At 40.9% G+C, this 27761-nt stretch overlaps 1 protein-coding gene across 4 annotated transcripts in view; it reads left to right on the plus strand.

Moving 5' to 3' along the window:
* The first annotated feature begins 2923 nt into the window (after positions 1 to 2923).
* Positions 2924 to 27761, plus strand: part of MAST2 (microtubule associated serine/threonine kinase 2) — a 199617-nt gene continuing 174779 nt past the window's right edge. For 2 of the 4 annotated variants that reach the window (XM_027969430.2, XM_027969436.2), the window contains exons 1-2: positions 2924 to 3446; positions 25215 to 25362. In XM_027969430.2, the coding sequence (XP_027825231.1) occupies positions 3249 to 3446; positions 25215 to 25362 (346 nt within the window). In that variant the 5' untranslated portion in view covers positions 2924 to 3248. Of the gene's footprint in view, positions 3447 to 14319; positions 14412 to 16228; positions 16417 to 25214; positions 25363 to 27761 lie in introns of those variants that run through there. The other 2 variants (XM_060406588.1, XM_060406725.1) reach the window with 2 other exon arrangements.

Raw genomic sequence — 27761 nt, forward strand, 5'->3', positions numbered from 1 at the left:
CATTAGAATGAAAATGAGAGTGGGTCTGTTAGCAAGACAAAAGTCTTACACAAAAATAGAAAGAAAAAAAAAAGAGTCTTATACAATGTAATATAATATAATCACAAAAGTGATATTATACCATCTTTGCTATTTAAAAGCAAGTCACAGGTCCCACCCACCTCAAGAGAAGGGGATCACACAAAGGGTTAAACTGGAGAGGAGGTGGATCATGAAGGCAGCCTTACAGTGTATGTGCCACATTGATTTTTCCCAGTCCTATAGTGGAAGGTAAGCTGTTGAAGTAGAGCTGTGGTCCCTAAGTTGCCAAGGCTGAGTCAGGGAATTCTCTTGCCAGAGATTGTGAATCTGGAATGATGATGCAATTAGAGAGAAGAGAAGGTTAGAATCCCTTTGTACAGGTATGTGGCAGCAGCACATTGGCTGCTGGTGGTATGGGAGCACTGGTGACAGCACTGTCCTAAAATTGCCTCTATAGTGTGTTCTCTGGAGAAGTTCCTTGTTTCTTGCTAGTTTCATAAGCCTGATCCTCCAATCTCTGTTCTGTGAACCCTTCTATATAGTCGTCTAATAATTCCCCCTTAGGGTAATCAGAGTTTGTTTCTGTTTGTAACCGAGAATGTGTCAGACTCCGTAAATGCAGGGAAATATAAACAGTTGGCATAGTGAAAGTGAAAGTCGTTCAGTCATGTCTGACTCTTTGTGACCCCGTGGACTATACAGTCCATGGAATTCTCTAGGTCAGAATACTGGAGTGGGTAGCCTTTCCCTTCTCCAGGGGATATTTCCAAACCAGAGATCAAACCCAGGTCTCCCACACTGCAGGTGGATTCTTTACCAGCTGAGCCGCAAGGGAAGCCCAAACAGTTGGCATAACTATAAATAATTGCAGGTGGCTCAATGATAAAGAATCTGCCTGACAATGCAGGAGATGCAGGTTCTATCCCTGGGTCAGGAAGATTCCCTGGAGGAAGAAATTGCAACCCATTCTGGTATTCTTGCCTGGAGAATCCCATGGGCAGAGAAGTCTGGTGGCTTACAGGCCATGGGGTTGCAAAGAGTCAGACATGACTGAGCAATTAAGCACACATACACACAAGAATTAATAGGAGAAGGTGGCATAGACAGAGACCAGATTTCAGATATCCTTGCCAATCATACTAAGTTCAGTGGTAGACGTCATCTTGAAGGTCATGGAAACCTATTTGACTGTTTTAAGCAAGAAAGTAACATGTTTTTTGAAGATTCTTGTAAAGGAGGACGGGTTTGAAGAGAAAAGGTCTGGATGTAGATGAATTAGAAAGTTTTCCTAGTCAAGTAGGTGAGAGAAGATAAGACTTAAAGTGAGGTAGTACTAGTATGATGGAAAGAGGAGCCAGATTGGAGAGATGGAAAGGTTACAGAAGAAGCAAGACTTGTTCATCAATTGGATGTGGGGACAGGAGGGGGAGGAAAGAAGTATAGGATGACTTCTAGGTTTCTGGTTGAGGCAACGAGAGGTGGATTGTGGTGAGAAACGGAAATAGGGAATACAAAGAGCAGATTGTCGATTGGCTGTAGAAACATCGGTTGTGTGTATAGGCTCTGATATCTGATAGACCTTGGTCTGAGTCCTCGCTCTGCACTTATTAGCTGTGTCATATTGAGCATTTCATGTAACTTGAACCTCAGTTTCCTCAACTGTAAACTGGAAATTATACAACTTACCTCTTGTTCACATATGTGTGAATTGAATGCACACTGACTGGTATCCAGTGAAAGTGAAGTCACTCAGTCGTGACCGACTCTTTGCGACCCCACGGACTGTAGCCTACCAGGCTCCTCTGTCCATGGGATTTTCCAGGTAAGAGTACTGGAGTGGATTGCCATTTCCTTCTGCAGGGGATCTTCCCGACCCAGGGGTTGAACCCGGGTCTCCCTCATTGTAGACAGACGCTTTACCATCTGAGCCACCAGGGAAGTCGTTTTGCTATAATGTTAGTTATTACTGTCTTTCAAAAAAGGTTCAGGGAGGAGGCTTAGGAAAAAAAGGGTGACCCCTTAAGGAAATGCTTCTGTGAAAGCATTCCTGTCAAGTCAAAAGAGGAAAAATATGGTGCTGTGGCAGACCAGAAGCCAGAAGGAGGAGGCCAGACAGGGCTGAGCTACAGCCACATTGCTGAGCAGATGAGTCACTGAAAGTGGCAGGCTGAGCTGCCCAAGCCACAGCTGGACTTGCGGTGGCCAGGCTGGACTGGGCGATAATGTAACTACTTCGTTGTCAGTGGGGAATCATGGCGATGTTCTGGAAGCTTGTCTTCCCTTTCCCCTTGAAGGAATCTATTGCTTCTTCCCCTTTTATAGGACTTTCCACATCCTGTCTTACTTTTTGGAAGCAGCAGGAAACCGTGGAAAGAGTCAGAAAAGCCAGAATTTGAGTTCTGTCCAGCTTACTCAGTGACCTGGTGCATGTCACTTCTCGTCGGTCTTCTTATCTGTAACAGGAGAATGAACAGACCTGCCTTCAAAGTGTGATGTGACGATCAGATGACAGTTGGTTCGCAGATGCTGAACAAAAAGGCATGCATCCGTGTTCTGTTCACTAGTTGTCTCCTTTATCTTCTTGCTGCTCCTGGTCCTTCTCCACCTACTTCCCTGAGGACGTTGATCCGTTCTAATTCATTTTAGATTCGCACCACTTGGCTTGGCCTGGCACACAATTTCATGAATGGACGAAAGAAAGAATCAATGAACCGTCCGCGGCTACCACAGGCGCTTCGGGGCCCCGCCCCCTTCCGCTCTCCGCCCTCTCCCTCCCACACCACGCGGTGGGGCCAAGGGCGGGTCTCTCGCGACCGTTCGCTGGCGCGTGCGCGGGAGACGGCGCGCGGCCGGAGGTGGCGGGCGGGCTCCCGGTGCGCGCGCGCGAGGGGAAGGGAGGGGCGGGGCCCGGCCAGAGGCAGGCGGGCGGGCGGCTGGCTGTGGAGCCGGCGGCGGCGGCGGCGGCGGCGGGTGACCAGCCGAGCGTGTGCCGGCTGGGACAGGACGAGGCTGCGGCGATGCTGCCTCCTGCGTAAGGAGCGCCGAGGAGGCCGCGGCCCTTGAGGCCCCAGAAAGCGCGGAGGAGCTGCGGGCTGGGATCGGTGGCTTCGGGTGCCCGCCGGGCCATGGTGGCCGCGGGAGGTGGTTGGCGCGGTAGCGCTGCGGCCCGGGGAGGTGCGGGGCCGGGACAGTCGCGGCGCTGACGCCCGCAGGGCCCAGCCGCAGATATGAAGCGGAGCCGCTGCCGCGATCGACCGCAGCCGCCGCCGCCGCCGCCGCCGCCGGCAGCCGGCCGGGAGGATGGGGCTCAGCGGGCGGCGGAGCTGCCCCAGCCCCAGCCCCTGCCCCCGCGCCGGCGAGCGCCGCCCGGGAGGCAGCGACTGGAGGAGCGGACCGGGCCCGCAGGGCCCGAAGTCAGGGAGCAGGTAGGGCTGGCCGGGGTCTCGCAGGGAAAGGATGGGGAGGGGGAGCCTGAATGGGACTGATGGGGGAGGGCTGTCTCGGGCGGGAAGATTTGGGCTGGGGGAGTTGAAGGGGTGGGGATTGAATTGAAGTTGGGCAGGAGGAATGGGAGGTCTAGAGAGGCAGAAAAATGCGGAGTGGAGAAATGGAAGTATTAGTCTGGGGTTGAATGGGAAATGAGAGCGTAGGGATGAAAAATGGTCCTATGGGAGTTTGAGGTAAAGGGTTCTGGAGGAGAAGAAGAGACGCCGGAATGTGGGCTGGGAGTGAATGAAGTGCAAAGAATAGGTTTACTAAAGGGGTATGGAGGAATTATCCAGAGGGGCAAAAAATGTAAGGTAGGGACAGTCAGTGTGATATAGTAAATGTTATCTTATTTTCTCGAGGTTGCCTTGACAGTTGTGAAAAAGATGTCATTCCTAAGCATTCTCTGGTTTGGCCATCGTTATAGTCTTGTTGGAATATGTTCCTAGCCATTGTTAAAGTTCTCTCCAGTAATGATTCATTTCACGAGAAAGCACTTTTTAAAACATGTGCTTTGGGGATGCATGTATGCAATCCAAAGGAAGTACTGTGAGCAGAGAATTCATAGATTTAGTCTCTGCCTTATAGGAGTTTACCACTGAAAATATCTTAGTGGAAAAACATAGAAAGAAATGCAAAAAGTTCGTGGAGTTTCTGAATGGACAGGATGTGTTTATATATTAATTTTTTAATCAAGTGTGGGTTATTTAGAAGTAGGGGATAAAGGTCAGTTTTATGAGGGAGAAGTTGTCATTAGTAGCTGTAGGAAGTTCAGTGAGTACCTGCATGGTCCTTGATCTTGTGGGATTTACAGAAAAATGTATTGTAGTAATGGACTCCAGTGACAGCTTCCCTTTTGCACATACTATTCAAGACCCTACTGACTTCATCTTCGGAGATCTGAAGGGTCCTGGGTCCTGTTAGGTCTCCTGCCTAACAGGAGACCTTTCCTGTATGTTAAATAAGTATTTTCCATAGACATCATTATTATATAGTTTCAGTGATGCACATGTTAGCACTTGGACTTTCCCCCACTGTTGGTTTTTTATCTTGTATTCTCCACCCAGTGCTGAGTAGACTGTGCTATTGCTATCTTTGCCCTTACTTTGAGGCCGCTGAGCATTGTCCTCTTACTGTAATTTTCTCTCTCAACCTTGTCTTTTATATTCTCTGCAGTTCCTATTCAAAACATTTTAAAATGTACTTAAAACCCAGATCCTTTCCTGACTCAAGTTTACCTGGTCCAATTTACCTTATCCAGTGCTTCACTGAAGAGTTCAAGGTTACTTGATTTCTTCCCCTTTATCTCAGGATTTCTGTGTTCACTCATCCTTTTAAATCTCAAAGAAGGAAGTACTTATCCTCTTCCAGGCTAATTTCTCTATGTTTTTGATTTCATTCCCTCTTATCTTCTGTAGGCCCTTGTTGTCTTATACCTCAAATAAAAACAAAACAACAAGATTTCCATGAGTTTTGTAACCTACTTAAGCTACTTTGTAATCTCATTTTTGCTAACCAGCAACCTTCTTGAAAAATGAGTTTTTATATTCAGGAGTCTGAGAAAGCTCCAGGAGATGGTGAAGGACACAGAAGCCTGGCATGCTGCAGTCCATGGGGTTGCAGAATTGGACACAACTGAGTGACTGAACAACAGTTCACTGTCTCAGCTTCTTCACCTTATATACATTCCTCATATATTTGGCTTTTACACATAAACTCTCCCCAAACTGATGTCTTCAAGGTCATCAGTAACTTGTATGTTTGTTTATTTACTTTTTAATTGTGATGTGACTACAGAGTGCAAATCAAAGGTTCATTCAGCCCATGAATTTTTATAGAATGAATACACCTATGTCAGATAAGGATGTAGAACATTTCCAGTACCCTAGAATGTGCCTTTGTGTTTTCTCCCAGGTATTACTCATCTCTAGAGGTAACCACTCACCAGCCTCTATCAGCATGGATTAGTGTTGCCTCTTCTGAACTTCATATAAATTAAATCATTCAGCTTAACTCTTTTATGACTGTACTCTTTCATTCAGCTATGTCTGTAAGATTCATCTATGTTGTTTCTTTTAGAAAAAGCTTGTCCTTCTTCACTGCTGTATAGTTTTCCATTGTGTAAATGTACCATGATAGATGCTAAAACTTCCTTTTTTTAAGTTGAAAAATAATGTGTGGCTATTTGTTAAAAGTTTTCATTGTGAAAGAATTACATGGAAAGATTTGCAGCAGTCCTGGGGACCATAAAATGACTAAATCTGATAACCTCCCTCTTCTCTGACCTCTGTGAACTATTGGTCACTCTTGACCATGTGTTTCTTTTGATGTCTTCTTCTCTTTTGTCATAATGTCTTTTCTACTCCTGTTTCTCTGACTGCTTCTTGGGTGTCTTTTTCTGTTTTCTGTCGCTGTCCCCAGTATGTTCCTTGAGGATGTGTTTCCTCTCTGTCCTTAGCTTTGTCTTTTTCTTTTTTCTGGTCATACTGAGGCTTACAGGATCTTAGTTTCCTGACCAGGGAACCCAGGCCCCTGCGTGTGAAAACACTGAATCCTAACCACTGAACCAACAGAGAATTTCCAGCTTTTTTCTTTTATCCTTTGTTTTAAAATTTTTATTTATTTATTCATTTTTGGTTGTGCTGGGTCTTGTTGCTGCTCAGGCTTTTCTCCAGTTGCCGGGAGTGGGGATTACCCTCTAGTTGCCAAGCATGGGCTTCTCATTGGGGTGGTTTATCTTGTTGCAGAGCATAGGCTCCAGGGTACATGGGCTTCAGTAGTTGCAGCTTATGGGCTCTAGAACATGTGGGCTTCATTAGTTATGACGTGAAGGCTCAGTAGTTGCGAGTGCAGGCTCAGTAGTTGTGGCACACTGGCTTAGTTGCCCCTTGGCACATGGAATTTTTCCTGACCATGGATCGAATCCATGCCTCTTGCATTAGCAAGTGGTTTCTTAACCACTGGACCACCAGGGAAGTCCACACGTTTTTTTCTTAATTGTATTTTGTTTTTTAACAGGTTTACCCTATTCATGGCAAGTACTTAGGATACGGAGTAGGGTCTACGTGCTGTGCTTAGTCGTTCAGTTGTGTCCGACTCTTGTCGTGGGAATTCTCTGGGCAAGAATACTGGAGTGGGTTGCTATGCCCTCCTCCAAGGGATCTTCCCAACCCAAGAATCGAACCCAGTTCTTCACATTGTAGGCATTCTTTACCGACTCAGCCAAAGGGTCTGTAGTTCTCTTTGTTCATGACATTGTGTTACAGAGCCTCCTTGTAAAGTCATCTGAGTCTCTAGGCCTGACCTCTTTTCTTAGCTCTATATTTCCATTTCTAGCCTTTCCACCTTTCTAACATTTCCACCTTAGACTCTCAGCATTTGTGATCTTAACATTAGTGGTTTTCATAATTTGATAGAGTCTTGAAATTCCATGACTTGAAATTATTTGTTGAAAACTTAAAAATTTTCAATTTTGTGTGTTATGAGATGGGATGGATTATTCCATTCATTCAGGAGTAAAAACCTAGCTGATCACCAAGGTATCTACCTTTCAGAAATGACTTTGTTCTTCATTTCTCCTGACATGGAATAATGCTGTTATATGTTATACCATGCTGGTATTTAGGAATAATTTCTGAACAGGATGCAGAACTTGGATCTCTGGATGAGTGGCTTACTGTATCATTGAAATATTGATAGATTCCATTGTTCTGTTTTGAAATGTGCTTCTCCCTGTGTCTTTCCTTTCTCTGGTCCTCAAACTTGAAATTATATCTCTGGTCTTTGTCTTTTCGCTCTCTCTTGACCCCCTTACCCAGATTCTGCTGATTCTGTCTTCATGATATCTTTCAAATCTTTATGCTCACTGTCATTACCTTAATTTACACCATTTATAAACTTTTGTCTTGGTTGTTGTAATATCTTAACTGCGTTTACTCTGCTTTTAGCCTTTTAACCTCTAATTTATTCTGTATTCTAATAAAGAAGATTGGAACTCCTTGCCTGTCTGAGTTGCAATAAGTATTTTTAAATGATCAATTCATTGCTTTATCTTCAGAAACTTTCATTAGCTTTTTAATACCATAGAATAAAGTTTGAAGACCTTGGCATTCAAGGTCTACTTGAAACATCACTTTTTATTAGAATCAGTTAGAAGCCCCTTCTCTTGGTTCCTAATACTTTGCTTTGTATCCATTGTAGCATACATTATTGAAATAGTTTATCTCTCTTGTTAGCAAGTTCTTTGAGGCCAAGATTCTTTCATTTACTATTGTATACCTAGGGCCTAGTATGGTATTTGAAACATAGTTATTAGTCTGAATACTTATTAGAAACATGGATGTGTGCTGGCACTTGAAATATATCCTGAGCAATATCCTAATTGGTTGTCAGTCTCTCATCAGAGACAAAACTCCTCAGAGGCTGTCTTAATCATCACTGTACCAGCCCTTAGTGTTTTAACTGGTACATAATGGGCACTCAGTAAATATTTGTTTCCTCCTTAGGCACTTTCATATTTTTATTTTAATTAGTTATCTATCTGAAAAACTTTTGTCTTAGTCTTTGCCCATTGAAATTCTACTCAAGCTTCCAGGCCTAACTCATGCCACAGAAACTGTTCTGTGAAGTTGCTTTTCTATGATTGGGCTGTCATAAATAGCCCTTCTGTCCTTCTGTATTCATTTTATATTATTTCATATCTGCTTTTAAGTTGTAAATTATTGAGGGTGGGAACTATATCATCATTTTATATACCATAATACATAATCAAGGCCTTTGTCACAATAGGCACAATAATTATTTACTAACTGAATGAATGAACAGGAAATGATTCAAATATTTTGAATTTGGGTGAGTTGAGTAATAACGGTAGTAAGAGAGAAATAGGTAAGTAAAGAAAATGAGACATTTTTGAAGATGGAAGACGATGGAGTTCAATTTTACTTTCTAGAATTCTCTCAGCACCATTAAGGAATTTTCAAAATTTTTTTTCATGAAAATCATTATTTGGTACTGTAATGTTATTGTATAGTCAAAGTGAAGTGAAAGTTGCTCAGTCATGTCCAACTCTTTGCGACCCCATGGACTGTGTACTGTATAGTCCATGGAATTCTCCAGGCCAGAATACTGGAGTGTGTAGCCTTTCCCTTCTCTGGGGGATTTTCCAAGCCCGGGGATCAAAACCAGGTCTCCTGCATTGCAGGCAGATTCTTTACCAGCTGAGCCACAAGGGAAGCCCAAGAATACTGGAGAGGGTAGCCTATCTCTTCTCCAGAGGATTTTCCCAAACCAGGAATTGAACTGGGGTCTCCTGCATTGCAGACAAATTCTTTACCAACTGAGCTATCAGAGAAGCCCAAAAGCACAGGGCAGAAAATACACAGAGGGAAAACTGCATGTATTTTTTAGGGAACTGTAATTGATTTGGTTTTGTTGGAATTTGAACTTGGAGGCGTAGATGATGAGTTTAGAGCCTAAAAGAGCCTAGATGGTAGAAGATCTTTACCACTGTTTAAAAAGAGTTAAGTAGGGGAGTAGGATGGTCTTACTTGTTTTTTAACCTGGGTTACTCTGGCAGCTGTGTGGAGGATACAGTGTAGGACATGGTGATTAAGACATGGGCATTTGAGAATTTTTCTGAGTTTTCCCAGGGGCTTTACAGGTGGCACAGTAGTAAAGACTCTGCCTGCCAATGCTCGAGATGCTGGTTCGATCCCTGGGTTGGGAAGATCCCTGAGAAGGAAATGGCAACTTACTCCAGTATTCTTGCCTGGGAAATTCCATTGACAGAGGAGCCTGACAGGCTATATCAGATGCAATTGAGCAGGTACTCACGCTGAGTTTTCAATGGAAGGTGTGTGCTTAGTTGCTTAGTCATGTCCAACTCTTTGTGACCCCATGGACTATAGCCCGCTAGTCTCCTCTGTTCTTGGAATTCTCCAGGCAAGAATACTGGAGTGGGTGACCATTCCCTTCTCCAGAGTATCTTCCTGACACAGAGATCGAACCTGAGTCTCCTGCATTGCAGGTGGATCCTTTATCATTTGAGTCATTGGGGTGCTAGTGATAAAGAACTCGCTTGTCAGTGGAGGAGACATAAAAGACTCGGGTTTGATCCCTGGGTCAGGAAGATCTCCTTGAAGAGGGCATGGCAACCCATTCTAGTATCAGTATTTTTGCTTAGAGAATCCTGTGGACAGAGGAACCTGGGAGGCAGCTGTCCATAGGATTGCAAAGAGCTGGACACAACTGAAGCGACTTAGCACGCACCTACTCCAGTCTGACCTCTGCAATGACAATGAGTTTTCAATACAGAGTGTTTGTTAACTCTTTCCTCCCATCTTGTCCTGAAGTAATATAAGTAAGGGCCAGCCCTGAAAACCTATTACCTTTGGGAGATTTGATTTTGTCAAAGGTCCTGGGAGCAGAGAGCCTGGGATGGTTGAAGCAGCTTGGACAGTTTTCCCTGATGAGCATAGGACACATCTGTTTACAGATTTTTCCCATCTTTGTTTTACTGGATGCCTCTTAGCCTAAGATCAGCCTAAAAGCTTTTTCCACCCCAGTTACTCATGGTGACCTATGATTAGGATTATCAGAGGCAGCTTCATACTGTAATCCCTATGCCGCCTTCATTGCTGGTCTTAGCTACTATATGGTTCTTTGCTAAATTTGCTACCTAGTTTTGTACTTTTTGGTACCTTGGTAATTATCTTTTTTATCAGCAGGTATTGGTTGTTTTTCTTCTCTTATATACGTACTTGGGGTTCCAAAGAGGTTTGAAAACCAGGTTGTTGGGTCAAGGGCTAGCCCTGGGGGTGGAGGACAAAGTCCTCAGGGGAGAGCAGAGACTAGGTGTCCCTGGGAGTCAGGACTTACACATGATGCACTGTTAGTCCGACATGGTTGACTACCTTTTTGTTTCAGTGTTGTACCTCATTGTCAACTCCCAAACTCTTTTCTCTGCCCTATAGCCATATATACAGTGGTGATGTAAAAGTCAAAGTCGCTCAGCTGTGTCCGACTCTTTGCGACCCCATGGACTATACAGTCCATGGAATTCTCCAGGCCAGAATACTGGAGTGGATAGCCGTTTGCTTCTCCAGGGGATCTTCCCAACCCAGGGATGGAAACCAGGTCTCCCACATTGCAGGCAGATTCTTTACCAGCTGAGCCACCAGTGAGGACCCTATATAAAGTGGAAATATAGTAAATAATTGATGAGGAAAATTGATATCAACCTGAGCTTCCTGCTTCCATGTCCATTGGGCATATTTCATCTTTACCAATAATAGGTCCACTTCTAAAATCTCAGTTTAGAGCTTACCACACTCTGACCTTCACGTCATCTTCTGTTTCTGTAGCTCGCATTCATTCATCTCCAAAAATTGTTCAAACTCTTTGTAACCTCTGGTCTGTTGATTTTTGTTTTTCCTAAATCATCTTTTCATTGTTGGTCACCTCATGCCTCTACTTTCCTCCTTGTCCAACTAAATATTTCATGGGCTATCATAATTATTCCTGTGTATGTACCTTCAGTACCTTCTGTCATACCTGTCATACTTGAGAAAATCCCAGCTGTGATTAAACCAACTCTGTCTATGGTACACTTGTATCAGATAATAAGAGAAATAAGTAAAATATGTAGTGTGCTACAGGGTGACAATGGAGAAGGCGATGGCACCCCACTCCAGTACTCTTGCCTAGAAAATCCCATGAACGGAGGAGCCTGGTGGGCTGCAGTCCATGGGGTCGCGAAGAGTCAGACACGACTGAGCGACTTCCCTTTCACTTTTCACTTTCATGCGTTGGAGAAGGAAATGGCAACCCACTCTAGTGTTCTTGCCGGGAGAATCCCAGGGACAGGGGAGCCTGGTGGGCTGCCATCTATGGGGTCAAACAGAGCCGGACACGACTGAAATGACTTAGCAGCAGCAGCATAGTGTGATAAATACTATGAAGAAAATAAAGCAGGAAAGGGGGACATAGAGTGGTGGGAGATTTTATGGCTTTAAATAGCATTATTATGAAAGACATCTCTTTGGAATGAGATGTTTGAGTAAAGACCTGAAGGGTGTAAGAAACAGGCATTTCAATTTTGAGGGAAGAGTATACTTGGTAGAGGTAGAAAGCTCCTTAGGCTGGAAGCATACCTTTAGCTCCAAAATTTTGTTTGAGGAACACCAAGGAGCCCAAGTATGGCTAGAGTAGAATGAGTAAGAGGAAGAGTAGTGGGTGAGGTCAGAGGGGAAAGATGGGAAGAGGAGGGCTGAATTGTGGAGAGTTTTAGATGGGTAAGTGTCTTACAGGGTAAGGTTTTTGGCTTTTGTGCTGAAAGAGATGAAAAACCACTGGAGAATTTTGAGCAGAGGAATAACGTGATCTGACATTCATTTTAATCCCATCTGTTTGACTACTCTAAGGAGCATTGACTGAATGGAAGCAGTGAGACCACTCAAGAGACTCTTGCAGTTATTCAGGCAAACGAGCAAGGGATATGAAATAATTGTCTGTGATTAAGAGAGTCCTTTTTTCTTTTTTTAGAATAAAACCACTTGAAAGAGTTGTCTGTATCTTCTTTCATTTCTTCTGCTCTTACTCTTTCCTGCACCCATTCCAGGCAAATCAGGCCTTAGTCTCCTAATTCCACTGCAGCACTTTTGTCAGGGTCATCATTGGTCAAATCCAGTAGCCAGTTTTCAGTATTCCTCTCACTCAACCTGTTGCTTTTGACATGGTTGATCATTCCATCATTTGGCTCCTGGGACCATGATCTCTTGCTTTTCTTCCAGTCTCACCAGTGCTTCAGAGAGCTTAGTATTTAATCTGCTTCTATAGTCTGTTCTCTCTCCTGATGTAATCTCATTAGATTGTATTACTTTGCCTTTCATCTGTATGCTGTTGATTTCCATGTTTTTTCCTTTAGTCTTGACTTGCCTCTGAGCTCTAACTCCTTTTTTTAGTTGTGAGTGTAACATTTCTATTTGGGTAACTAATAGACCTTTCAAACTTAATATGTCCAAAGTTGAACCCTGTTTTTATTTCCTTTTCTGCTTCTCCCTCAGTCTTTCCCATGTCAATAAATGGCACTATCATTCAAGCTATGACAAACCTAGACAGAGTATTAAAAAGCAGAGACAACACTTTGCTGACAAAGGTACATATACTCAAAGCTTTGATTTTTTTCAGTAGTCATGAACAAATGTGAGAGTTGGGCCATAAAGAAGGCTGAATGTTGAAGAATTGATGCTTTTGAACTGTGGTGTTGGAGAAGACTCTTGAGATACTATTGGACTGCAAGGAGATCAAACCAGTCCATCTGAAAGGAAATCCGTCCTGAATATTCACTGGAAGGACTGATGCTGAAGCTGAAGCTCCATTACTTTGGCCACCTGATGTGAAGAACTGACTCCCAGGAAAAGCCCATGATGTTGGGAAAGATTGAGGGCAGGAGGAGGAGGAGTGACCAGAGCGTAAGATGGTTGGATGGCATCATCAACTCAATGGACATGAGTTTGAGCAAACTCTGGGAGATGGTGATGGCCAGGGAAGCCTGGCGTGGTGCAGTCTATGGGGTCGCAAAGAGTCGGACACTACTGAGCGACTAAACAACAAAATCATTCATTCAGAGCAAAATATGGAAGTTGTTTTTGATTCTTTTCTAAACCTCATATTCCACATTCAGCCCATCAGTTCTGGTTGGTGCAGTATTCAAACTGCATGAGACTTTTCCCTACTAGTTCCATCAGTAGTCTAATATTAGCCTCTTTCATCTTCCATCTGGGTTACTATAAACGTCTCCTAACCTGTCTTCCTGATTCTATTCTTCTACCCTCCCCCCCAACTATGATAATGATAATTTGTACACAGCAAGAGCAGTATCATCCTGTAAAAGTTAAAGTCAAAATCTGTCACCTCTCTAGTCGAAAGTGGCTTTCCATCACAGTTAATCAAAGTTGAAGGTGCTTGCTTTGTCCTATAGGTGCCTACGTGATCTGCCTCTAGGCCTTCTCAAACCTCATTTCCTTCTCTTCCTCTTGTTACTGTGCTCTAGTCACAGGGGGTGCCTTGATAGTCTCAGGATATATTAAGCATGCTCTTCCCTGAGGACATTTTAAAAATTATTTGAGGACTTCTATACTTGGTATTTTTCTCTACCTGAGGTGTTCTTTCTCTGGATATGTTTATATGACTGGCTTCCTCATTTCATTTAGGTCTCTGTTCAGATATCACCTCCTCAAAGAGGCCTTCCTTGATCAGCTTTTTTAAAGTAGCACTCCTAGTCACTCCTGTCCCCTCTATTATGTCCTTTATTCACCTGTGACTGTCACATATTTGTTATTTATTGTCATTCTCACATATTAGGATATATGCTTCATGAGGATATGAATTTGAATTGGTTTTTCCTTACTGCTGTATCTCCAGTTTCTAGACACGTATATTGGAGATACTAAAGAAATACATTGCGTGAATGTATAGTGATTAAGTCATTGTCTGACCTTAGAGTCCAACTCTGTGACCTGATGCAAGTTACTTAAATTTTTTAAGCCTTAATCACCCCATGTGTATGTAGTGGAGATAATTTCATTACCAATTTCTTTGTTAGGATTTAATAAGTTAATCCATGTAAAATACTTACTACAAAGCCTGATACCGATGAGTGCTCAATAATGGTTAATTATCATATTTTTGGGATACGTGCATAGAATATGTGAGTATAGGGTTCATGTTTTTCAGTGTTCTTATCTGGTTTCAGAAAGAAATAGAAAAAGGTATGTCTTGACCTTTGATTTGTTGGCATTATTGAACTGTCCTTTTATTTTGTTCAGCTTGAAAAAGCGGCTTTAATTTGTATATTTTTCCTTTTAGCCCACCAGGCTCCTCTGTCTATGGGGATTCTTGAGGTAAGACTACTGGAGTGGGTAGCCTGTCCCTTCTCCAGGGGATCTTCCTGACCCAGAATCAACCCGGGGTTTCCTGCAGGCGGATTCTTTACAACCTGAGCTACCAGGGAAGCCCTTAGGGAAACTTCTGTGAATTTCTTTCTAAGTAACTGGTTTAGAATGTGTTATAGTCTCCCTAGGCTTTAGAATGAATTTACTAGCAAATATGGACCAAGGAAACCACATTTTAAAATTCTGTGATATTGTTTTAGTTGTTTACCAGTATTAATGTTATGTTCACACTTCTTAAGGGCAGACCTGACGGTAGAGTCTCAGATCCTTTAATCTTGGATTTGTTGGGAGATGAATAAGCCACGTAGCTTCTCTGCCTGTATTTCAGCAAAACAGGGATAATATAGATGTAGGAATACTTGTTTTTAAATTTTATATAAATTATTTATTATATGTATACTTTTGCTCTCTAACCTTGTTCCACTCAGCATTGTTTCTGAGAATTATATGTCCCAGATCAGCACACTTTTTCTGTTAAGGGCAATATAATAAATATTTTAGGCTTTGTCATACTGTTTGTTTCATGACTACATACTCAACTGTATTGTTGTAGCATGATAGCATCCCTAAGACAATATGCCAATGAATGAACTTATCTATATTTCAATAGACTATATAGAGACATTGAAATTAGAATTTTATGTAATTTCCATATTTGTCATATTGAGAATTTACTATTGTACAAAATCTTGTTCTGTTGTTTTCCAACTGTTTACAAATGTAACAATTTCTTTTGGCTGTGGGTAGGACATGGCCTACCAGCTGAAGTTTACTTACCTTGATCTATGTTATCTTAACACATTTAGATTAATTTCATCAATTTTAAACTGCTATATAGCATTCTTTTGAAAGAATAATTTGTAATATGTAAACTTTTTTTTTAAAAAATTGGACTTCCCTGGTGGCAGGGAAGTAAAGAATCTGCCTGCAATGCGGGAGACCTGGGTTTTATCACAGCGTTGGGAATATCCCCTTTAGGAGGGCATGGCAACCCACTCCAGTATGCTCACCTGGAGAATCCCCATGGACAGAGGAGCCTGGCAGGCTACAGTCCATGGGGTCACAAAGAGTCGGGTAGGACTGAGTGACTAAGCACAGCACAGCACACATTTTGTTATAATAATGGACCATTAGGTGATTTCCATTTTCCAGTGCTACAGTAAATATTCTTGTGCCTATCTCCTTGTGCACATGTGCAGGAGTTTCTCTTACAGGATATTGTTGCCAGATTGCTTTTTTCAGTGTTTGTACCTGTATGTGCTTTGACCACTGATGTTTCGCTGTGTCCTTGACAACTCTTGGTGTTATCACTTTTTGTTAATTTTCTAGGTTTAGATGGCATCTCAGTGCTTTAAATACATTTTCCTGATTATTAGCAAGGTTGAGAATCTCTTCACAGGTTTAGTATTTACTTGGAAGTTTTGTTTTCTGTGACTTCCTTAGTTATGAACTTTGTTTTTCTCATAAACTGTTTCTTTTTATTTTTCTTATTGATTGTTGTTGAGTTTTTTTTTAAATTGTCATTTAGAAATAGAATATGGTGAAGAGGTATTGTAGGGAAAGAGCAGATTAGCCAAGATAGCAGTGATGAGACTCTTTGGACCCACGGCCTCTCGCTCTTGCCCCATGTTTTGTAAATACATGGTTATGTAACAGCTGAGGTCACTTATAGCCCTGCACACGCACTTCACAACATACCCCCTTGGCCACAGGCCACCTTTGTTCTGCAAACATCTATAAGCTCCACCTGAAAAGCCCTTGAGGCTGCATTATGTCTGCATCTGCTAGGTCAACCTCAAGAGAATACAGCGTGTCTGCCTTACGGCTGTTGCGCTAGCCCGGAGAGAAGAAACATGTCTGCAGTTCCTTGAGTTTTCTTCCAGCTTCCCCACTTGTGCCTTGCCTACCCTGGGTTCAGCAAACAGTGAGATACAGGGAGATAAATATACTTTAGGTTTGAATTCTCTTAATAGCTTAGTAGGTTTGGATTTGAAATGGGGATAGCAGTATCTATTTAACCATGTTGTTCTTATGGTTATAAATTGCCTAGTTTGTATTGGAGCTCACTAAATGTTTGTTTCTATGTATTTTTATTGGTTTGTTCTTTGTCACTACTGTAACTTTATGTGTAGCAAAGTATTCCTTTTGTAGCAGATCACTTGTTTTGTGAATTTTCTTTCTTTCCTCCTCCTTTTTTTCTTTTTTACTATTTAATTGTTTATTGTCAAATACAATAAGTACAGAAAAGCAGTCAAAAACAAAAGGATAATTTAGTGAATTATAAAATGAACGCCATTAATCAAGCAGAATTTTACCAGCCATTCAGGAAACTCTTCTTGCTGTGGCCCTCCCAATCATAGTCCCTCTGTCTCTGCAAAAGTAATCAGTATTCTGACCTAGGGCTTCCTTGGTAGTTCAGATGGTAAAGAATCTGTCTGCAATGCAGGAGACCTGGGTTCAGTCCCTGGGTTGGGAAGATCCCCTGGAGGAGGGCATGGCAACCCACTCCAGTATTCTTGCCTGAAGAATCCCATGGACAGAGGAGCCTGGTGGGCTATACAGTCCATAGGGTTACAAAGAGTCGGACCCGACTGAGTGACTAGGCATAGCACAGCACATTCTAACTTAAGCCTTTCTTTGTATTTCTCTTTAAATTTGCATCTAAGACATTACAGTTTAGTCTTGCCCATTTTAAAAAACTAGATGTGTTTGTCTCTTTTAATTTATACGTTTTCCTTTCATCTCTTCTTTAAAGTCTGTATGTTGAAAAACCTTGGAACATTTGACCTGTGGTTTCCCATAGTCTAGATTCATAGTTATGGTGCATTTCAAAATGTTTCAGGTCCTTTGTATTGCCTGCAAGTTACAGCTGGATAGAGAGGCTTAATCAGTCTCAGGTTCAATTCCTTTGGCAAGATTTTGGGTGGTAGTGTATTCTTTCAATGGAAGGCACACGACGTCTGCTTTTTGCTCTTTGATTGGGGGTCCCCTGTGCATAATGAAATGCATCTTTCTCGCTGTTTTGAATATTTTCTCTTTGTTGCTGGCTTCAACAGTTGGTAATGACATGTTTTGACTCAAATTCTGTTTGAGTTTAACCTACTTGAGGTTCATTGTGCTTCTGCACGTGTAGGCTCATATCTCATCAAATTTGGTAAGTTTTTGGCAGTTACTTCTTCAGGTATTCTTCCCATTTCTCTCTTCTTCTTCTGGGAGTCCCTTAATGCATAAATTGTTTCTTTTGAAGATGAACCCCTCATCTCTTAGGCTCTCTTCACTTTATTCTCTTTTTTCTTTTTGTTCCTCAGACTATATAGCTTTAATTGTCTTGTCCTTGAGATTGCTGATTATGTCTTTGCATTCTCAAATTTGCCATTGAACCCCCCTACTGAACTTTTCATGTATTTATTGGTTTTCTTATTTCTAGAATTTCTATTTGATTCCCTTTTATAATTTGTCTTTTTTGTTGATAGTCCTTGTTTTGTTCATACATTGTTTTCCTGATTTTCTTTAATTCTTTGCAAATGTTTTCCTTTAGTGATAGGAGCTTATTTAAGACAATAGATTTCAAGTTTTCTGCAAAGTGGAATACTGGGCTTCCTCAGGGATGTTTTCTGTTAATGTATTTTGACTCTTTTGAGTGGACCATACTTTCTTATTTCTTTATACGTCTTGTGTTTTTTAAAAATTATTTTTGTCAAAAAGTAGAGATTTGAATATTGGCAACTCGGGAATACAGTGTTTCCCCTTTCCCCAGGTTTTGCTATTTTTTGAATATTGAAGGCTGTAGTTGTTCATGTGTCTAGTGAATTTTCCCAGCCTTTTTTGTAGAAATTGTATTTCTTGCTGTGTGTGATACTGAAGTCTCTGTTCCTTAGCTTGTATTTTGATTATGATTTTCTGGATTGCCAGGAGCTAAGCAAACAAACAAACATACAATCAATATGTTTGTTTTACAAACATACAACAATCTGGTTTTTGCAGATTGGCTTTTTGACTCCTTCGGCCTTTAGCCAGACTTGTGTTGAGTCCAGGGATCAGCTTGAGATGAAAGCTTAAAATCTTTTCAGTCTTTCCTGAGCATGCATTTCACCCTGGGCATTCTGATTTACTTTATATACACAGGTGTTTGTTATTACCCTAATTTCCCAAAGAAACTCTCCTTTTCCTGCCCAGATCTCAGGTAGTCAATTGTATGTCTCATTGTTAATCCTTTGCCCAGGTGGCTGTGGGTGTTTGGGTCACCTTACGGGGTTTTAGGCAGTGCTTGCTGCTTTTCCACGTTGAGAAGATTCCAAGTTAGTTGAAATAGAGAGGCGTTCCTTGTGTCAGTCCTCCAGGTAGCCCCCAGGTGAGTTAGAACAGATGTAATAATATACAAGTGAGATCTCTTCTTGTCCTTCTGGTACCAGGGGCCAGGGTCCCACTCTGGGATCCCTACTGATGTCTTCACGATTGCCTCCACATCAAGGAATGAGTAGGGTGAGGGCGAGTGAAAACGCCACAGAGCTTTCCCACCATTTTTAGGTTGACTTCTTGATTCAGTTCTCATGGTTGTTGTAAATATTCTATTTCCCAGAGTCTGACAAAAGTGGTTCTGACAGTTTCTGCCTGTTTTTCAGTGTTTCTCTGGGGTAATTTTAGGTTGGGAACTGTCTGCTCCACCATTTTGCCAATGTTGTTTTTCACTTTATTTTAATTTTTATCTCCGTAATGATGAATGATGTTGAGAATGGTGTCATTTGCCATATTTGCTTTTTCTTTGCTGAAATGTCTATTAGGTTTCTTTCTCACTTTTTTTTTAAATTGGCTTGTTACTGAATGTTTTCTCAGATATGTTTTGCAAATATTTTTCCTCCTATGTGATTTGTTTTCACTTTTTAAACAGTATCTTTGGAAGAGTAGTTTTTAAATTTGATGACGTCTATAAATTTGTTCGTTTTTAAACTTATGCTTTGTTGTGTTATCTAAGAATGCTATCTAACTCAAAGTATAAAAATTTTACTCTTGCATTTTCTTTTGAAGTTTTATACTTTTAGATTTTACAGTTAGATTTATAATCCATTTAGAGTTATTTTTCATACATTGTCTTTGATATGCCTGAGGCATGGGTCAAAGTACTTTTTTATATTTTTTTTGTATATGCACATCAAGCAAAGGTTTTAATAGGGATTAAGAGAATGTACTTTGATTAGTGTGGCGCCTGAGTTCGACTCTTGGCAGGGTATGTCAGGAAGAATCCGTCACAGTATATGGACTTCTCTTCACCTATTAAATTACCGTTCATATGGGATAAGACAACTTGTGTTGCAAGCCCAGGTTTTTAGCCTGATAGACAAGTTTTTAGTGTGTAGACTTCTGTTTTTTAGCTGTGAAGCCTTTGATTACATCTAATCCTATGATACTTACTCCTTGGAAGGAAAGTTATGACCAACCTAGATAGCATATTGAAAAGCAGAGACATTACTTTGCCAACAAAGGTCCATCTAGTCAAGGCTATGGTTTTTCCTGTGGTCATGTATGGATGTGAGAGTTGGGCTTTGAAGAAAGCTGAGCGCCGAAGAATTGATGCTTTTGAACTGTGGTGTTGAAGACTCCTGAGAGTCCCTTGGACTACAAGGATATCTAACCAGTCCATTCTGAAGGAGATCAGCCCTGGGTGTTCTTTGCAGGAAATGATGCTAAAGCTGAAGCTCCAGTACTTTCGCCACCTCATGTGAAAAGTTGACTCACTGGAAAAGACTCTGATGCTGGGAGGGATTGGGGGCAGGAGGAGAAGGGGACAAGAGAGAATGAGATGGTTGGATGGCATCACTGACTCGATGGACGTGAGTTTGAGTGAACTCTGGGAGTTGGTGATGGACTGGGAGGCCTGGCGTGCTGTGATTCATGGGGTCACAAAGAGTCGGACACGACTGAGCGACTGAACTGAACTGAATCCTATCCTTGTGTGTTTGTGTTAGTTGCTTAGTCGTGTCTGACTCTTTGTGACCCCACAGACTGTTGCCCAACAGACTTCTCTGTCCATGGAATTCTCCAGGTGAGAATACTGGAGTGGATTGCCGTTCCCGTCTCCAGAAGAGCTTCCCGACCCAGGAATTGAACCCTGATCTCCTGCATCACAGGCAGATTCTTAACTGTTTGAGCTACAGGAAAGTCAAGGAAGGAAGTCCTATCCTGAAAGCATAATATAGTATAAACACAGCACTAGCCTTGTGTATAAAGTTAGCTTGAGATTTGCTTTAGTATTGTGGGGGACGGAGATAGTTCTGACCAAGGGAGGGAGGATTCTGTGAGGACTCAAGAGAAAGCAATAAGCTCTAGGGTTGGGAGGAGCATGTAGAGATTTTGTAGTCAGGCAATTTTCAACCTTTTATTTGATAGTTGAAATTTACATGTCATATAGTAGGTATGTTATTGTTACTGTGTTGCTACAATAGATAAATACAAATTATGTGTAATTTCTGGCATGCAAGCTATAATTCTGCCTTTTAAAAAATCTCACGTAAGAAACATTGTAACATAAGTGAACCGATTTTATTGTAGTATTGACCAGGAACTTGCTTTCATTTAATTGAGAGTATACTGATTGAGTACTTTAAATCAATTTCAAGTAATTTGTGACACAATTCTCACAGTTGATCAACATGTGTGTGTGTTGGTGGAATCATACTGAAAGTTTTTGTTTAGTTTGGTGGTTCTCAAACTTTAGTGTGCTTTGGGCTTACCTAGAAGGCCTGTTAAAACACCGATTGCTGGTCCCCTCCCTGAGATTTTCCATTTTAGTAGATCTGGTGTGGGACTCCAGAATTTGCATTTCTAACAAGTTCACTGCTGATGCTGATATTCCTGGTCTGGGACCACATTTTCAGGATCACAGCTTAGGCCAACTTTCACCTTGCTTTTTCAGTATTCTAGGGGCAGAGTTTGTCCTTTTTAAGATAGCCTATTCACTGTTAGGCAGTTCTTCCTATAATTAAACCTACTTCTCCTTTTGTTATTTTTGTCCAGTATTTCTAGTTCTGGCCTGTGAGGTAAGAAGTTTACTCTTCCTATAGCAGAGGAGAAAGCCCTCATGTAGTTGAAGAAAGTTATTCATGTCTCCTTTATTTAATTTCTTTCATGTTAAGCATTTATAGTTTCCTAATAATTATTGGAAGAATACTGTAATTTGTAGTTACGTTAATACTGCCATAAGAGTTTTTTATTTGTAAACCTTGTTTCTCTTCCTGTATTTTCTGGGATACTATCCAGGCCAGAATCCTGGAAGTCATCCTAGGTTCCTTCCCCTCCTTAACTCCCTATTTTGCTGAAAAATCATTTGATTGTAGAAATGCTAGGAACCAGATAGAAATTTGATCGAGTTTAAACAGAAGGGGGTGGCTTAAGGGTACAGTAATACGCTATTGAACCTGCAAAACATGTGATTTGGCTGGATCTCTCATAAGAGACTAGAAATGGGAACTAGAAAATTGCAAGAAGTAAGTTAGTTTGGAAGTTATATTATAGAAAGGAAGTTCCTCTTCCCATGCCCCTTTTCTTTCTCTCTTAGACCATGTGTTTTATTTGCTTCATTCCCTTTTCTTGTCTTTTAATAAATTCTTCAGTAAATCCAATAATGTTCTACTGTTTTAAAAAGTTCAGTCTAACTACCATATGTATAATAGATGGCCAGTGGGAATTTGCTATATGACCCAGGGAACTCATACCAGGGCTCCCTAACAGCCTAGAAGGGTGGGAAAGGCTGGGAGGTAGAGGGAGGTTCACGAAGGAGGGGACATGTATACCTATGGCTGATTCATGTTGTGGTATGGCAGAAACCAACACAATATTGTAAAGCAGTTATCCTTCAATTAAAAATAAATAAATAAGTCCAGTCTAGCTAGCTGAGCAAGAGAAGCAAGGTACAGAATAGTTCATAAAAAGTGAACTATTTATGTACTCATCTCTGTTTGAAGCCTGGATAGTAATTATCCTGGGGAGATAGTGTAGTGACTGAAAGGGAGCACAGGGAGCTTTCTAGAAAGTGCTTGCTTATGTTTCTTTTTTTAAAATCTTGATGGTGGTTACATGGATATGTTTAACTTGCAAAAATTCTTTAAGTTATATGCTTAGTTATATGTACATTTTTGAAATGAGTAATATACTAAAATTAAAAGGATGTCCTGGTTTAAAAGTTAAATTTCATTTCCTATTTAATCAACATTTCCTTCCCTTTGCAGAGTCTTGGTAGGGGAGACTTGGAATAAGAAGGTGCATAATCTGCTTTCATTTTTCCTCTCCTCTGGCTTCTTTTCTTTAGTATGCTATAGGGAATAGGGAGATTGAAAAGGATATGACTTTCTTTTACCTGATGCTGATCTAGTCCTGTTGGTTGCCAGTCCTTTTGTGCCTAAGACTAATTGTTCATCCATACAGTGAAGCAGGCATCCAAGTGCTGGCTGTCATGTAGCTCATTTGTAAGTTATTTTGGGAGTATTTTCCTTTCCATTGCCTTCATGTAGGATATTCCTTCTCCTTGGTACCTGGTAAGGCCTCCTCACTTCCCTCCATCCACAGCTGCTTGCTGGAGTGCTGCCTCTATGAATGGCCAGCCCTTTTAGATGGGTTACCAGCGTTAGTGCCCAAACCCTGATTTCTTCATGGTTTCTACTTGATGCGTAAGTACTGTTCATCCTTGTCACACCACTTGGTGGTATTATAGGCTGCTGCCTTGATGCTTTCTCTTTTTGCATTGACTTCTTCCAATTCCCCTTTCTTCCTGCTCATTCCTGATGCAGTTGCCTGGACACATCAATTGCTTCAATGGTTGTTGTTGTTTAGTTGCGCTGCTGCTGCTGCTAAGTCGCTTCAGTCATGTCTGACTCTGTGCGACCCCATGCGACCCCATAGATGGCAGCCCACTGGGCTCCTCTGTCCCTGGGATTTTCCAGGCAAGAATACTGGAGTGGGTTGCCATTTCCTTCTCCAATGAATGGAAGTGAAAAGTGAAAGTGAAGTTGCTCAGTCATGCCCGGCTCTTAGCGACCCCATGGACTGCAGCCCACCAGGCTTCTCTGTCCATGGGATTTTCCAGGCAAGAGTACTGGAGTGGGTTGTCGTTGCTCAGTCGTGTTCAACTCTTTGTGACCCCATGGACTACAGCACTCCAGGTCTCCCTGTCTCTCACCAAATCCTGGAGTTCACCCAGGTTCATGTCCATTGACTTGGTGATGCTATCCAACCTTATCCTCTGCTGCCCTCTTCTTTTGCCTTCAGTCTTTCCCAGCATCAGGGTCTTTTTCAATGCTACCAATAATGGTACGGTGCCTTACCATCCCCCATATTCTTTTATCCATTTACTATCAATATTAAAAATACTTTCTTCTCGGGACTTTCTTGGAGGTTCAGTGGTTGGGACTTTGCACTCTCACTGCTGAGGGCCCAGATTCTATCCCTGGTCAGGGAACTAAAATCCTGCAAGCAGCGCCGTGTGACAAAAAACAAAACAACAACAACCAAGATAATAGCTTTCCCCCCTTTCTCTTCAGCTGTTTTTCATCTTCACTCTGTTTATGCTGGAGTATTTGTAAATTATATTCTGGATAACCGCTACCAACCAGTATTTGTGCTTTCTTGCGTGTGAACCCACCTGTCACAGTATGTAAGACCAGAGGCTTTAAAAAAAATCTTTTCTCAAGGAGGTAGACGTTTCTCCGTTTCCTGTGGCTTTTAGTACTGCCCTGGTATCAGATATTTGTGTCTTGTTTTTAAAATGGCAGGTAATGTACATTTCAGTTATTTCTCCTTATGCTTCTCAGTTTTTTTTTTTTTTGTACTGTCCAAGTCAGATTGATGTGCTGCTTATCTCTGTTTGTTGTAGCTTCCTTCATTGAAATGTAAAAGATAGGCCTCACTTGCCTTTTTAAAAAATAATATTTTCTCATCTAATGCTGCTAATTAGGTGAGTGTTTGCTTTAGAATGTCTGCATCTTGATGCTTACTGGTGAGGAGGAAGTGGCATTGGGATGGAGTGGGATGGGCTAGAGTAAAGGCAAAGGGAAGGCACTTCATATTGTCTGTATGGCCTCCTTTGTACTATTATACTTTTTCATTGAAAACATATATTTAGCTCCTATTATAGAAGCATAAGGTCTTCCCTGGTGGCTCAGATGTGAAGAATCCTCCTGCAAAGTGGGAGACCTGGGTTCAATCCCTGGGTCAGGAAGATCCCCTGGAGGAGGGCCTGGCTACCCACTCCAGTATTCTTGCCTGGAGAATTATAAACATATGTATTATAGACATATAAAGAAGGCTCTAAGTTTTACTTCAGCATTAATTGAATGTTAGGGATATTTGTAACTTTGTGTGACAGGTATTTTATTATTTATGATTTTTTAAAAACTGAAATATGCTTTTCTTTATTGGATATACTATGACTAAAAGGAGAAAAGTAAATAAGCTTAAGTAGACATGTACTCATTATGAATAATATATCCTGTCAAAGTGCCTTATTGTGTCACCTTGAAATCTCATCCCCTATTTTTCCTTTGGGGTTTTGTAATCAATGTCTCACATCATTCATGGGATACCGAAACAGTTGTCACTAAGAAATTTGTTTCTGGCTTCAGCTGTTCAATAGGAAATATAAAATGTTGGCACTTTCTAACTGTAATGAATGTTGTGGAGATGTTTAAATATAAAGTTCTTGCACTGTCAGAAAAGACATTAAAGATTTATGTGTTTTACTGTTTTTTCTTTTTTCCTTTGAAGGATGTGATAACTGGACGTAGTCCCCTGCTCTTCAGGAAGCTTAGTAATCCTGACATATTTTCATCCACTGGAAAAGCTAAACTTCAACGACAGCTTAGTCAGGATGACTGTAAGTTACGGAGAGGAAGCCTGGCCAGTTCTTTGTCAGGTAAGTATCTAATTTTTTTTTTTTTTTAAGAGTTTTGGGACTGTGTTGTCAATGTTAAAGGGTGTATTAACTTGGCATCTTGACTGCTTCTTCTGTGGTAATAGTCTTCTATAGAACACTTGTGAGTAATGCTGTTTTCCTTTCTTTGCTGTTTCCTCATGGCATCTCTGAATGCTAACCTCATGAACCTGCTAGATATTTCTTGATTGACCATTATTACTGGTTATTCCCTTTCAATATGATTTTTGCTCTGTGTTTATTTCTTCAGACTTCACAAACTTTGCTACTTCTTCTTTTCTTTTTTTTTTTTTTCCTATTTCTGAAATCCATTCCAAAGGCCATAGTGTCTCCCTACCTCTTCCATAGAAAAGTTTTAAAAGATTCCAAAGGAAAAATTAATACAAGGAAGTCATGCCTAAATAGGAAGCAATTAAAACATGGCGTGGTTTTAAGCAGTGAATAGAGTATGAAAAAAGAATCTATTTGACTTTAGTTGAAGAAGGAAAAGGAATCCTATTACATTCCTTGGCCTATAGTGAACAGTATCAATTTCTTTGTACTTTTGTTCCTTTTCAGGGCTATTCCTTTGGTTTTCTCTTCTCACTGTTCTATTGAGACTTTTATTTTGGCTCTCATGTTTTAATCACATAGAGCTGTTTCTTATTTGTTTCTTTTTCCATAGTGTTCTGCTCTTCTTTCAAGGATGTGTTTTATCTTCTCATTCCCTATGAGTAAATCGATTTTTACTCTTTTAATTAAAATTTTCTTGAAGTTTTCTTTTGTTTGGCTCAGCTGTGTCTTCACTGTGGCACACGGGGTCTTCTCTAGTTGCAGAGCGCAGGCTCTATGGGGTGTGGGTTCTCTAGCTGTGGCATGGGCTTAGTTACCCTCTGGCATGTGGGATCCTAGTTCCCTGACCAGGAATCGAACCCAGGCCCCCTGTAGTGAGAGTGCTGAGTCCTAACCACTGGGCTGCCAGGGAATTCCCTCTTTTCTCATTTAATGGAGTTTCCAGGATGACAGAAAATACAAATATGTGGTCATTCAACCATCTTTAACTGGGAATATTTCTTAAAAATAGGCTCTTGAAATCATTGTAAGAATAATAATTAGAATTTTTAAGAAGTTTTTTTCCCCTGAGTTATTTGTTTACTAAATGGCTAGTTGCTCCATTTGTTCATACTGTTCCTTTTGTTTTAAGCTATTTGTGTTCCTCAAATTCTTGACATTTCTTGGTAAGCTTCAAGCCCTTACTAGTATATGGCCATATGGGTTTTGTCTGCTGTTGTGTAAGTCTCTTTTCCCATTAGGCACTTATTTTGAAGAGAGATAGAATTGTGATACTAGCCTTTGGATATGTGAATGGGAAGTTAATAAACTAATTTTCCTTTAGGTTATATAGCTACTCATCTATCAGCAGATCGCCTGGAGAGCTTGGCAACATTTGCAGAAGGAAGAAAAGAAACTAGGCAGGCTCTATTCCGGGCTTGTGGAGGTTTTCAGTAGAGAACCAGTATTATTTTTTGTGGAGGGTTTTATGGAACGACTTCTCATTAAAGCATGCATTTGAGAGCAGACTTGAGAGAGAGCTAGATTTTTTTTTTTAATTTTGTTTCTGATGAAAAATGTAAAATATGCCAGTTATAAAAAATTTTGAGTGCAGTAACATGCTTCATGTCAAAGTTGAAAATCTTTACTTTTTTCTCTGTTCTCTCCCTCCAAACCATTTATATATACTCCATTATATTTAAATATACATTTAAAATCTTATGTAAGTATATAAACTTTATTTTAAAAATAAAAATTAAGATCATATGCTATATACTTCCTTTCTGCTATTTTCACTCAACTGAGAACATTGAACAATTTCTCCTGACTGCAATGTTGCTGCCTCATTATTTTTAATGGGTTCAGTATGTCATTATGTGGAGATATTATAATTTAATTTGTAGTGATCATTTATTTTATCCCCCATTTTATTATAGTGAGAGCATTGCTAGGGTTAACTTTCTGGTCTACTTTTGCATTCCTACAAATGGAAATGCTATGTCCAGGCTTACTCAAATTAAAATTATAATAGGTTTTGCTAAATTGCCCTCCAAATAAGTTCCATCACATTTTGTTTGCAGTAAAAGGGTATGTTACAGTGAAAACAAAACCCAGACCTACTTTTTGCTCATACCTCTTTATAAGAGTGGTTATTTCTCTGATGAATAGAATTTTGCAGGAAGAAGAAGAGTTTTTAAGTAAATTGGTGATCAAGTTAAAGCTAGGTGAATATGCAGGGCAGAATATTGAAGTTGAATGAGTGAATGGGTTTGGAAAAGGAGATGAGGCCAGGAAGATAATATGGATTTATGGAGGATCTTTTTAGAGTTTTAAAAGTGTAACTTAGGACT

Source organism: Ovis aries, chromosome 1 (assembly GCF_016772045.2).
Source record: "Ovis aries strain OAR_USU_Benz2616 breed Rambouillet chromosome 1, ARS-UI_Ramb_v3.0, whole genome shotgun sequence".
Classification (NCBI taxonomy): domain Eukaryota; kingdom Metazoa; phylum Chordata; class Mammalia; order Artiodactyla; family Bovidae; genus Ovis; species Ovis aries.